Here is a 14,609-nt window from a genome sequence, read left to right on the forward strand (position 1 = left end):
ATTAAGTCAGTATTATAATGATGACCAGTTTCATGGTACAGAAAATAGGGGCATCCACTGCATGCATAAGTATTAAAATGTTTTAAATTAATTTCCTCAATTTTTTAATGTATACTCAAAATCACTAAAGTAAAGAAGTTCATTTAATCATTGATTTTTAAAAGTGATTTCCCTCAAATCTGGGTCAAATAGCCAATGTAATGTAAATGAGAAGACATTGGTTATACTGATGTTGGCAATTTTTGAACCTAGATTCACAGATTCAGAATATTGAATTTTTCTCATCCAAATTTCTCTTCCAAAACTGTTTGAAATATATCGTTCTAAGCTGATGTGCCACAAAGCAAGACTTGGGTTTCTTTATTAAATTCATGCTATGAGGGACTTCCCTGGTGGCGCAGTGGTTAAGAATCCGCCTGCCAATCCAGGGGACGTGGGTTCGAGCCCTGGTCTGGCAAGATCCCACATGCCGCGGAGCGGCTAAGCCCATGTGCCACGACTACTGAATCTGTGCTCTAGAGCCCGTGAGCCACAACTACTGAGCCCATGTGCCAGAACTACTGAAGCCCGCGTGCCTAGAGCCTGTGCTCTGCAACAAGAGAAGCCACTGCAATGAGAAGCCCGCACACCACAATGAAGAATAGCCCCTGCTCGCTGCAACTAGAGAAAAACCCTCACACAGCAACAAAGACCCAATGCAGCCAAAAATAAATTTTAAAGTAAATTAAAAAAAAAAAAAAAAAAAACCTACTTTAAAAAAAAATTCATGCTATGAATGAATTTTTTATTAATTTTTTAGGCCACCTAAGAAAGGGAGAGAGTGTTTTTTTTATTATGGTTTTGATTTGGTTTGCTTTTTTTGGTAAAGCCAGCTAGTACTTCACCTCCATTTCCATTTAGACATTATATAAGTCTGTTGAAACATTTGATGAGACAATTTGAACTACTCATCTGAGCTGCTCTGTTCATTGTAAATCTCTTGTTTCTATCCATACACTAGCTCCACTCTAGATTGGAAGGGCTTAAAGATGAACTCTGGAGGAATAGAGGCTACGACTTAAGAGTAACTATTACTGATCAAAGGAGCTGCTTTCCATTCGCAAACGTTGCTTTGCGCTATGGGTTTGGCTCCTTCTGTTTCTACATCTTGTTGAAGACTTTCTTGACTTCCATTTGACTTCTTTGAATTCCGTTTTTGTCCTTCAACATTTTCCCCTTTCTTTTCCTCTCTCTCCAGATTTTTCTCTCACTCTTCTAGCTATCTCTTGTGTTCTCTGAATCGTTTTTAAAATGTAGTTTATCTCTTTATTAAGCTTGTCTATTAATTTGTCTATTAGTGTTTGTTTCTTTTCTCCTTTAAGGCTGTAGTGATATAGTTAACACTTATTTTCATTCCATGGTATGCCAACTTGCTTGTTTATTTTGCAGCAAGTTCATTAGTCATTCTTACCCTCTTGGTATGAATTTTCAATAAGAAATAGAAGAACATTCTGCATTTACATATTGTCCCCTTCTATAAGGCCATACTTTCTTTTCTGTCTACTAGATTTACCCTCCCCAAACCTCTCTCTCTTCTTTTTCTTTTCCTTGCTCTCGTGTCTTCCTTCCTGTATTTTCTTTAAGTAGTCATTAATTTCTTTCCCATTTGGTCCAGCATTGTTCTCCAATAAAACTTCGAGTAAAGAATATAAGAATATTATCTTACAGATTAGCTTCTTCATTCTAGTGTATTTAAAACTAATTAAACAATCTGGGCCAAAAGAGAATAACTTTAACATCTGGAATTATTTTTCCCCTCTTTTTTTTTTTTTTTTTTTTTTGGTGTGTGTGTGTGTTTCTTGTGTGTATGTTTGTGTTTTTTTTTATTGTTGTTGTTTCTTTAAACATTAACAATTGTTTTTTTCAGGGAAGGACAACCATAACCCACCCTAAGTTGCAACATTACTTTCATAATTTGTTTCATTTACAATAGTAGACTATGTTAAGCGATAGAAATTAATTTGCTGTGTATACCATTTGGGGCAAGCTGCTGCGGAGTGGGAAGAAGAGGTGTGGAGTTTCAATACAGTTGCCTCTGAAATCAACAAGTGTCAGTGCCATGCAGCATGGCCCTTGAATTCATCAGTTTTGCAACATGTAAAAGAATGTTCCACTTTGACCTGAAATATTTGAATCAGCATGAGTTTCTGATTGATAACTATATACACACTTAAGAACTGGCAAATAAATGACTTCAGTTTCACTGATTTCCAATCGAAACATCTTTCATAACTAATATTATAATTATAATCAATTATTATAATCAGTAAATAACAAAGGTTATTAGACTCACATGTAAATATTGTATATGAAGATTTCTCTTTTCCCCTCATTAACATATGTAACTAAAAATGACTACCAAGGAACATTTGTTACAACTTTATTACTTGAATTGCATTATTATTTTAGTCAAGAGATATACACAGTGTCTTTAATATTAAGCGTCTGAATTCACAACTGAATCTGTGGTAACTTGAATTTTTTCCCATATACTAATTTCCAATACACATCAATTTTAAAATGCCATTAGTTTTACTCTTGTCCCATTTACAATATTGTGCCCCCAATTTTTTTTCTAGAAATCAGTCCTTTCTTTAAGTAAGAAAAGGAAAAATTAAAAATATATGGAATAAATGTAACATATTTTTATTAACATGTTTTTATATGTGAGATACATAAAGCCTTTGCTCCTAGACCTCAGGAGTTTGCCCATTAAATATGCATACATATCTGGCTATCTCTGTTATGAGCCCTAAATTACTGAGTTTATGCTCTCTCTGCAGGTCCAGTCCAGGTGCAGCAGCAAGGAGAACATTCTCAGAGCCAGTGAGTATATCATTATTTCAGATGGACTACTGGATTAGAACTTGTGGTTCAACAAGAAGGAAAGCTAAAAATGACATTTTGGTGAAAGAATGAAGAAGAGCAATGGGGAAAGTTTATGTCAAGAATATGAATTTTAGAGCTTTTGCCTTCTAAAAATAACAGTATCAATATATTAATGAATGTTTCCCTTATCACAGTTGTTTTTGCAAGTTCTGACGTCAGAACTTTGACAGCACTACCGGTTAGGGTAGTAGTGAGCTCCTCTGTGACTCTTAAGATGAGAACCCTCTTTCATTGCCCCACTGCCAAAAAGTTATTTGAAAACAGACTAACTGAAAATAATGTAATATAAATCCACTAAATGAATCTAAAAAAGAAAAAAAGGACTCCTAAGCAGGTACATCATAATCATTTCGTGAATATGAATTCCTAAAAGATGTTATCTTCACAGGCATCATGTTTCAGAACATAGTGCCCTAAACCAAGGATGAAGAAACCTTAATTTTATTTTTCTGTTTTATCACCAATAACATTTGCATGGAAGTCATTTGATTTTGTGTATTATTCATTTTCCTATCTTATAAAAAGGAAATATAAATAGCTTTTCCTTACCTGTATCCTTGAAATGATGTGACATCAAAGGTTGTGCCTTGAAAGCTTTGGAATTCTAAGAGAAAAGTGCTGTATAAATGCTAATTTTGTAGATATTGTTCTCTGTCACTTAATATTAATGAATGGTATCACCCTATCTTCTTCCTGATCATTATCAAGAGAAGAAGTGCAGGAGGACCATACTGAAATGGGTCCTCACTTATACCACTGGGAGTTATAGTAAATGGAATGATTTCTATTTCCAGTAGAATGTCTATTATTTAACAATTTTTAAAGTACCTGGAGAACTTCAAATAGGTAAACTTTTGTTTCATTTTATTTTCTTTAATGTAAGATTTTCCCATTTCTGTGTTGTATATCTGCTACCTTAGCTTGAAAACCTTGAGTCATTAGGCAAGCACACTGCAGTTGTTTGTCCAGGACCTTCATATTAGAGTTATATAAAAATAAATGCAAACAGACATGTTTAACTTGTATACTTTTGTGAGTTTTCATAACACCTGACAGACATGTGAATCTGAGGGAGGTGCTTCAATAATAGGAGATGTAAAGTCCTATAATCCCTTCTTAAGACCTAAGGTTGAGAAAACTAGGAGTCAAGGAAGTGATAATTGAATATTTGCTAAAATAAAACAATAGAAATAAATGAAATTTTAAAATGACATTTTTGATGATTACTGTATGATTTCCATTTATTGTTGATCCTGAGATGATGATGGATCACTGATAGTGATTGTGGTGATTAGGAACGAAAAAAATTTCTTACTGAGAACAGATTTCTTTGAAACCTTTTTCACCTCCATCATGGATCTTTGTGCTGTTAGAACTGCTTTCATTTCACTTATGCTCTTACTGGCTTGTTGGTTTTTAATCACTTTGGATGGACCTTGTGATGGTCCAGGTTTTTCTGTTCACCTTTTCTTAGGATAAAATAATCATGTAGATGGTCCATATAGCCATTTAGATCCATGTAGAGAGCCCATCCGACATTGTAGCCTCTTAGTTCTGTGAATTCTATAAGGTTAAGGTCGTTCCTCTCAATACTGCTTTAGTAACTCATACTCATGCCCATAGCCACACCCAGGACTTTTTCATGAGCTGTTCTACCTCTGAACTTTTTAATCTCATTGCTTATTTAGTCTACTTCTATCTTTTTTTTTTTTTTTCTTCCTTTGCCATGTAGTACTATATTGCAGTCATATAGACCCTATTAGCAGTTCCCCCATTCTCTCAGTGCTATGTCCTGCCTCTATTCCTTGGGACCCTTTCTCTCACAGCATAAAATATCCATTCCCCTTATTTTCCTAGAAAACTCTTACTTATCCTTCCATACTCAGTTCAAGGGTGATCTCCTCTGTGATGGCTTCTCTGAGTTCCCCCAAGGCAAGGTGACTAATCCTTCTTGTATACCCCCTACAGTTTCTTCTATTTTAATTATTTTTTCATTTACTTACTGAATTAACTATCCTCAAGGAAAACATTTCCAAAATGTAGCTAATAAAAAGAAAACTATGATCAGCTTCTTTTTTAGTACATATAAAAATGTATCAAAGCAAAAATCAGCAGATACTAGAGAAAGGAAAAAAGTTAGAACTTAATAGAGCTTGTTCAGAATTGTCCAAGGAAGAGTTAACTTTGGTAACTTTGTTCAAGCAAGAGGTAACTTTCCTTTAGCACCTCAAAACTATTGAATTGGCCAAAAAGTTCCTTCGGTTTTTAAGTAAAAATAAGAGACACATTTTTCATTTTCACCAAGAACTTTATTGAACAATGTATTCACCGTTTTGTCCCACTACCTTCTGCCATTTTTCAGGCAACTTCATAATTCTGTCTTTCCAAAACTTTTTATCTTTTTGAGCAAAGAACTGTTCCAGGTGCCTTTTACAGTCTTCTAGGGAATTGAAATTTTTTTCATTAAGAGAATTTTGTAAAGACCGAAATAAATGGAAATCTGAAGGTGCAATGTCTGGTGAATACGGCAGATGAATCAGAACTTTCCAGCCAAGCTGTAACAGTTTTTGCCTGGTCATCAAAGAAACATGTGGTCTTGCGTTACCTTGATGGAAGATTATGCGTTTTCTGTTGACTAATTCTGGACGCTTTTCGTCAAGTGCTGCTTTCAGTGGGTCTAATTGGAAGCAGTAATTGTTGGAATTAATCATTTCGTTTTCCGGAAGGAGCTCATAATAGAGGACTCCCTTCCAATTTCACCATATACACAACATCACCTTCTTTGGATGAAGACCGGCCTTTGGTGTGGTTGGTGGTGGTTCATTTTGCTTGCCCCGTGATCTCTTCCATTACACATTATTGTACAATATCCACTTTTCATAGCCCGTCACAATTTGTTTTAAATAACAGTCCGTTTTCGTTCTGTTTAAGTAGAGAATCGCATGCGGAAATACAGTCAAGAAGGTTTTTTTCACTGAACTTATGTGGAACCCAAACATCAAAGCGATTAACATAACCAAGCTTGTGCAAATGATTTTCAGCACTTGATTTGGATATTTTGAGTATGTTGCTATCTCCCACGTGGAGTATAACGATGATTGTTCTCAGTGAATGTCTCGATTTGATCGCTATCAACTTCAACTGGCCTACCCGCCCGTGGAGCATCGTCCAGTGAGAAATCTCCAGCACAAAACTTCGCAAACCACTTTTGACACGTTCGATCAGTCACAGCACCTTCTCCATACACTGCACAAATCTTTTTTGGGGTTTCAGTTGCGTTTTTACCTTTCTTGAAATAATAAAGCATAATATGCCGAAAATGTTGCTTTTTTTCTTCCCTCTTCAATATTAAAATGACTACACAAAAATTCACCAATTTTGATACTTTTTTTTTAATGCATGCTGATATTGTAGCTGTCACAATACAATCTAACAAAATTGTTTCGAATGAAGTCAAAGACAAGTAAGCACTACTAGAGCCGTCTTACAGAAAAAAACCTAATGAACTTTTTGACCAATATTAAAACAACCTGTTGATAAAAAGCTGAGTTTATTCTTACTCTGGTAAGGGAGAGTGCCACTTCAACAAAGTCTTAGTCTCAGAGTCTCAGAAAGGGAACGGCAAAGTCAGAATATTTATGAGGTTTTGAAATTTGATTTAAAGCAGTTCTTTTAATGTGGGCTTGATTAGAATTAATTAAGGATAGTGATATAATCATTTAGAAATCAGGGACATGGCAAGGCAAGGATTTCTGAGTCTTGGTGTATAAACCGTTTGTTGGTACTTTCTATTTAAGAAGCTTCTGGAATGAGCAATAAAGTTATTTACAACTTTTATCTTCCAAGGAAGAATCTTCTGGAACAGTAGAGTTATGCTGATAAAGACAATGGAATAGTAATGTTATGCTAATGAAGACAGTAAGCTGTGCACTTACAGATGGTTTCAGGTATCAGCATTCCCCTTGTGATCAGCCTAAGCTGAAAGACCATTAACATCTAAGGATGTGATCAATCAATCAATCTAGACCTTCACCCTTACTTAAGGAATCACAGTAGTATATCAACTATCTAGGAAAGTTTTTTCAACCATCATAAGTGTCAGTTTGCCTGTGTTTGTTGTTGTTGGATGGTCATTTATTGAACTATTGAATGAGACAGCAGCTATATAGCAACATTTAGGACTGTGGAGGTCTCACATCTGAACCCTGCTACACAAATGTGAGGATTATGATCAGAGTTTGTAGTCCTTTTTTCAGCCAGGAGCCAAAAGTGTCCAAAATTAAGCCAAGAACAAACTATATGTCAACAAACTAGACAACCTAGAAGAAATGGAAAAACTCTTAGAAACATACAATCTATCAAGACTGAATCAGGAAGAAATAGAAGATCTGAAGAGACCAAATACTAGTAAGGAGATTGAATCAATAATCAAAAATCTCCCAACCAAAAAAAGAGCCAAGAACAGATGGCATCACTGGTTAATTTTACCAAATATTTAAAGAAGAATTAACACTGATCTTTTTCAAACTCTTCCCAAAAATTGGAGAGGAGGAAACACTCCCAAACTCATAAGACCAGCAATACCCTGATATCAAAGCCAGAAAAAGATACCACAAGAAAAGAAAACTATAGGCCAATATCCCTAATGAATATAGATACAAAAATTCTCAATAAAATACTAGCAAACTGCATTTAGCAGTACATTAAAAAGATCATTCACTGTGATCAAGTGAGATTTACCCCTGGGATACAAGGACAGCTCAGTATATGCAAATAAATAAATGGGATGCCTCACATTAATAGAGTGAAAGAAAAAAATCATATGATCATCTCAGTAGACACAGAAAAAGCATTTGACAAAACTCAACATTTGTTCATGATAAAAAAAAAAAAACTCTTAACAAATTTATAGGTATAGAAGGAACGTACCTCAGCATAATAAAGGCCATATATGATAAGCTCACAGCTAACATCATACTCAATGGTGAAAAGTTGAAAGCTTTTCCTCTAAGATCAGGTATAAGACAAGGGTGCTCACTTTCATCATCCTTACTTAACGTATTACTAGAAGTCCTAGACAGAGCAATCAGGCAAGAAAAAGAAATAAAAAGCATCAGAATTGGAAAAGAAGAAACAAAGTAGTCTCTATTTGCAGATGACATGATTATATATAGAGAAAATCCCAAAGACTCCACCAAAAAACAGAACTGATCAATGAATTCAGTAAGGTTGCGGAATACAAAATTGACACAGAAAAATTCAGTAGCTTGTCTGAACTAACAATTATCTGAAAAAGAAATAAAGAAAATGATCCCATTTATAGTAGCTTCAAAAAGAATAAAATACTTAAGAATAAATTTAACCAAGGAGGTGAAAGATCTCTACACTGGAAACTACAAGACATTGATGAAAGAAGTCAAAGAAGACACACATAAATGGACAGGTATCCTTTGTTTATAGATTGGAAAAATTAATATTGTTAAAAATGTTCATACTACCCAGAGCCATCTATAGACAGTAGACTATTCCTGTCAAGATTCCAATGTCAGGCTTCCCTGGTGGTGTAGTGGTTGAGAATCCACCTGCCAATGCAGGGGACACAGGTTCAAGCCCTGGTCCAGGAAGATTCCACATGCTATGGAGCATCTAAATAACTAAGCCTGTGCTCCGTAACTACTGAGCCTGCATTCTAGAGCCTGTGAGCCACAACTACTGAGCAGCATGCTGCAACTACTGAAGCCCATGTGCCTAGAGTCCATGCTCCACAACAAGAGAAGCCACTGCAATGAGAAGCCCGCACACTGCAGCAAAGAGTAGCCCCTGCTCGCCACAAATAGAGAAAGCCCGCGTGGGGCAACAAAGACTCAGTGTAGCCAAAAGTAAAATAAATAAATAAATAAATTTATGTTAAAAAACATTCCAATGGCATTTTTCACAGAAGTGGAAAACAAAAATCCTAAAATTTGTATGGAATCATGAAAGACCCAGAATAGCCAAAGCAATCCTGAGAAAGGAGAACAAAATGGGAGCCATCACACTTCCTGACTTTAAGCTATATTATAAAACTGTAATAATCAAATAGTATGGTTCTGGCATAAAAACAGACACATAGACAAATGGAACAGAATCAAGAGTCCAGAAATAAATCCATGCCTGTACAGCCAACTGATACTTGACAAGGGAGCAAAGGATACTCAGTGGAGAAAAGACCGTTCCATAAATGGTGCTGGGGAAATTGGATAGTCACATTTAAAAGAAGGAAACTAGGGACTTCTCTGGTGGCACAGTGTTTAAGACTCCGAGCTCCCAACACAGGGTGTCCAGGTTTGATGCCTGGTCAGGGAACTAGATCCCACATGCGTGCTGCAACTAAGAGTTCGTGTGCCACAACTAAGGAGGCTGCCTGCTGTAACTAAGGAGTCCATGTGCCGCAACTAAGGAACCAGTAAGCTGCAACTAAGGAGACCTCAAGCCACAACTAAGGAGCCCACCTGCCACAACTAAGGAATCAACGAGCTGCAACTAAGGAGACTGCCTGCCACAACTAAGACCCAGCACAAGCAAATAAACATTTAAAATAAAAGAAGGAAAGTAGACACCTGTCTTACACCACGCACAAAAATTAACTGGAAATGACTTAAAAGACTTAAATGTAAGGCCAGAAACCATAAAACTCCTAGAAGAAAACACAGGAAAAAAATTCCTTTACATCACTTGTCCCCAACCCCCAGGCCATAGCCTGGTGCCAATCTGCAGCCTGTTAGGAACTGGGCTGCACAGCAGGAGATGAGCAGTGGATGGGTAAGCGAAGCTTCTTCTGCCGCTCCGCATCGCTCCCCATCACTCACATTACCACCTGAACCATGCTTCCCATCACTTGCATTACCGCCTGAACCATCCTCCCCCGCCACCCCAGTCCGTGGAAATACTGTCTTCCACAAAACCAGTCCCTGGTACCAAAAAGGTTGGGGACTGCTGCTTTACATGGATTTTGTCGATGATGTTTTGGATATTACACTTACAGGACAGGCAACAAAATAAAAAGTAAGCAAGTGGGACTACATCAAACTAAAAAGTTTCTGCATAGCAAAAGAAACTATTAACAAAATGAAAAGACAACCTATAGAATGGGAAAAAAAATATTTGCAAACTGAGTACCTGATAAGGGAAGGGGTTAATATTAAAAGTATATAAAAAGCACATACAACTCAATAGCAAAAATAAATAAATTTAAAATCCACTATAAAAAGACCTGAATAGATATTTTTCCAAAGAAGATATGCAAATGACCAACAGGTACATGAAAAAGGCACTCAACATCACTAATCATAAAGGAAATGCAAATCAAAATCATAATGAGATATCGCCTCATGCCTGTCAAAATGGCTTTCACCAAAAAGACAAGGGATAACAAATGCTGGCAAGGATGGGAAGAAAAGGGAACCTTCATTCACTGTTGGCGGGACTGTAATTTAATGCAGGCAACAGGGAAAACAGTATGGAGATTTCTGAAAAAATTAAAAATAGAACTTCCATACTACTCAGCAATGCTACTTCTGGGAATATATCCAAAGGAAACAAAAACACTATGTTGAAAAGATATCTACATCCCTTATTCATAGCAGCATTATTTACAATAGCCAAGACATGGAAAGAAGTTATGTCCGCCAATGGATGAATGGATAAAGTAGTTGTGTCATGTATACACACACACATAGAGACACACACACACACACACAATGGAATATTATTCAGCCTTAAAAAGGAAAGAATTCTTGCTATTTGCAACAACAAGGATGGACCTTGAGGGCATTATGTTAAGTGAAATAAATCAAAGAAAGATAAATCCTGTATGATCTCACTTATCATAACAATCAAAGCAAGCTCCTAGAAAAGGAGATCAGATTTGTGGTTACCAGAGGCAGGGAATGTGTGTTAGGAGAACTGGATGAAGGTGGTCAAAAGGTACAAACTCCCAGGTATAAGGCACGTATGTACTGAGGATATAATGTACAACACGGTGACTATAGTTAACATTATTGTATGGTATATTTGAGAGTTGTTAGAGTATAGGTCCTTAGAGTTCTCATCACACACAAAAAATTTCTTTTGTATCTTATTCTATTAACCATTTTACAATATATGAAAATCAAGTTATTATTCTGTACACCTTAAACTTACACAATGCTGCATGTCAATTATATCTCAATAAAACTGAGGAGAAAAACAAAAACAAAATTAAGCCAATCTGAGGAGTCTTTAGAAGAAGATATAGGGTTATTAGCCAAACTACCCAATTTTCTGACTTCTTTGTTTGCTTACTGGATCTTTTTAGTAATATAAATGATCCCAGAGAAGTATGCAGGTATGTAAGAACAACATTCTTATCTAAACGCAGCACATGTTTTTCCTTGAAAGGCCAATATTATATCTAAAGCAGCTGAGCCACTGCCACTGTAATTTCATGAAACTTTCAAGTGAGGAGTTCTTTAGTCTTGGTGGCATTATCTAACTCACCTACTAGTCTCTGAATCAGAGCATGTAGCACACTCCCTACTTTCTGGGCCTCTTGTAAAGCTTGAAGTAAAGAGGCTTGAGAAAGGAAGAAAGAAATCCAGAATTTCTCTGGAGTGATCATGATTTTTATTCTTAAATCAAGGTCCACTTTTCCTACTTTTTAAAAAATTAAATTATCTAACAATCTTTTTTTTCTTCAAAAAGAAACTGATGGCTTTAAAATGGATCTTGGATGATGTTGGGGACTCTACTGAAGGCAGGCATCAGTTTACAAAGATAGTAAGATCCTATCCAGTCTGTAGGCTTTTGTACCACAAATCCAATACCAGTAATTGGGGAACACCCAATGACCTATTTGGGACCAAAATACCCATAAGTGCTTATCAAATATGTTATAACATTTGGAGCTACTCATCAAAAATAATTCTGCACCATACAATAAAATTTAAAGTGTTGAGTCCATTTAGAGGATCTGAAACAAAAGAAAAATAGTATCTTAACTTGTAAGGTGTATAAAAGTGGGACAGCCTCCAAATAATACATTGTTGTTTCTTAGTTCCCTTACAAGTTCTATTTCTTTTAAAGTTTGGTTCCCACCCAAAAAAATTAGAGAATTATTTTGGTGGCGTCAAGAACCTTGTCTTCTATGTATGACCTAAGAAAGGGTTTTAGATTTCCATTTCTTTGGCCTGTTATATAGTTTGTCATTGGAAAAGTCATCTAATAGTTGAGTATAGTTCCCCAGGAAACCAACAGATTCATTACGAGGAAGTGGAACCAAAGGAATCTGGTGGCTACCAAAAAAAATAATAATAATGTATTGCAAAACCAGTTTGGTTGTATGCTTTAGCTAGTTCACAAGTAAATAACAGTCAAGTATTAGATACATACCAATGAATGATTAAGGATGCAAACGAAGTGCAATATTAAGAATAGGGCAATATAGATAACAGTTAAAGAAACATTTAAACCAGGGGAAGAAAATAACAATGAAAATAAAGAACAATAGAATGCAGATAAAACTGTGGCAGTCCACCTTCTTATTCTTTGGATCTTGGGTAGAAGCTCCCTACACTCATGTGGTCAAAGGTCTTGGATGGAGGATGTCTCTTTCAGAGAATTGTCTGTTTCTAGAGGATTTCTAAAAACTCCTCGGCTTAAAATCTACAAATTCAGGAATGGATTATGCCTCTTTGGGAGACATGAATCCAAAGATCAAACCTTTAGAGTTGTATAGCTGTGCTGATTACTAACAGTACTTGATAAGGTTCAACGGGGTTCCAGAGCTGTCTTTCTCTGATGTCTCTTCCAAAAGACCACTTCTCTGGGTTTTAGGTCATACAAAGTTATTTAAAAGGGTGTTGATGAAAGGCTGCTTGTACCTGTTTATAAGACTTGGTGTATGGCATGAATAATTCCTTGCAATATTTAGCCATGTCTGCTTGCAATAGTGTGGAATTTAAGGAGATATTCCTAGATATATGTGGGAGAGTTGATGAACCACAGAAAGATTTGATCTCATTGCCATTAAAGACAATGCCTTAGGTCATGGAAGTTCAGGAGTCTCCATGTTTGTTCTCTCTACCTTTCCTGAAGATTGGGGGTGAAATTAGTAAGTGACATATCTTTCCAAAACTCTTTAGTAATAGGCCCAGGAAAATGGGTGCCTCCATCACTAGAGAGAAAGGTCAGAATTCCCTGGATTGGGAACATGAAATCAAGAAAATTTTCCTACTATTAGAGTTATAGCTCTCTATCAAGGGAAGGCTTCAAACCATCCTAAGAACAAGTAAACAATCACCATGAACATATTCAAAACCCAGAGAGTAGTTTTATGAAACCCATTTGGAGGTGTTTAAACCTCAGGAGGGGGCCCTGAGTTTTGGACTCTTATGCATGTCCCACCTTTATATTCTTACCAGGATTGTAATGGTGACAGATGAGATAGAGTAAAGCTTTCCCATCAGTATTATGTGCAGTGGCAAATTTCTTCTTTTACTTGTGGGTAATTTCATATAAAATTTTTATAAGATTCTATTTGAAGTCCTTCAGTGCTGCTAAATAGCTAATAGTGCAATTTACAACCAGCTTTCTCCTGGTACCTCTTTTCTGACTGGAGCTGATTGCTAGCATTCTATAATAGGGGCTTTGAACTCAATTCACTTTTGAAGCAAAGACTTGGTCCCTTGGGGTATTATAAGGGCTATAATTTTAGTGAAGGCTGTCTGTCAGGCATGATGATTAGTCAAGACATTTCCTCTAGCTTCCATATTATCTCCTTTTGTCTGAGCTCCTATTTTTATAATAGCCACTTCCTCAGGAAGCATTAGAGCACTTAAAATTTCTTTAGTTATGGCATGCGGGATCTAGTTCCCTGACCAGGGAACGAACCTGGGCCCTCAGCATTGGGAGGGAGCGTGGAGTCTTAACCATTGGACCACCAGGGAAGTCCCTAAATTGCTAACCATTCTTAATTGAGATTCCTTCTGAGGTCAAGAATCCTTCCTTGTTTCCAAAGCATTTCAAAATCATGGAATAACCCAAAAGCAAATCTACAGTCAATGCATATATTAACCCTAATATCTGTAGCTAACTAAAACTTCTGGTGTGCTCACAGAGTTCTGCCATCTGGGAAGATTTGCCTCTGGCAAAGGATCATATCCTAGGGATGAAATTTTATAAAAATTATGTAGGAAGTTAGTAAAGAGCTAATTTTAACTCACAAAAGGCCTGTTCATGTTTGGTGCCTAGGGAAGAGGTTCACTTTCAAAGGACTTGGTTAAGTCCTTTATTGGCATGGCAATTGCAGAAAAGTTGGGAACGCATTGCCCGCGACAGTCAGTGAGACTCAAGAATCCTTTTTATTATCTCTTAGTTAAAGTCCATATTCTGTCAAGAGTAAGAGATTTACTTCCTTGAGAGAAATCGTGTTCTAGGTAATGAACTTTACTTAGACAAAGTTGTAACTTCTCTTTGGAAACTTTATCCTCTGTGAGTTAAAAAGGTAAGTGGATAGATGGAATCAATCTTAGAGCTCACTCCATCTTTATTTTTTTTTTTTAACATCTTTATTGGAGTATAACTGTTTTACAATAGTGTGTTAGTTTCTCCTTTACAACAAAGTGAATCAGTTATACATATGTTCCCATATCTCTTCCCTCTTG

At 36.3% G+C, this 14,609-nt stretch overlaps 1 protein-coding gene across 14 annotated transcripts in view; it reads left to right on the plus strand.

The window, feature by feature from the left end:
• Window positions 1-14,609, plus strand: part of GPHN (gephyrin) — a 651,195-nt gene that overhangs the window by 461,327 nt on the left and 175,259 nt on the right. For all 14 annotated transcript variants that reach the window (XM_055088534.1, XM_055088535.1, XM_055088537.1 and 11 more), the window contains one exon: window positions 2,823-2,865. In XM_055088534.1, the coding sequence (XP_054944509.1) occupies window positions 2,823-2,865 (43 nt within the window). The remainder of the gene's footprint in view (window positions 1-2,822; window positions 2,866-14,609) is intronic.

This window comes from Physeter macrocephalus, chromosome 11 (genome assembly GCF_002837175.3).
Source record: "Physeter macrocephalus isolate SW-GA chromosome 11, ASM283717v5, whole genome shotgun sequence".
Classification (NCBI taxonomy): domain Eukaryota; kingdom Metazoa; phylum Chordata; class Mammalia; order Artiodactyla; family Physeteridae; genus Physeter; species Physeter macrocephalus.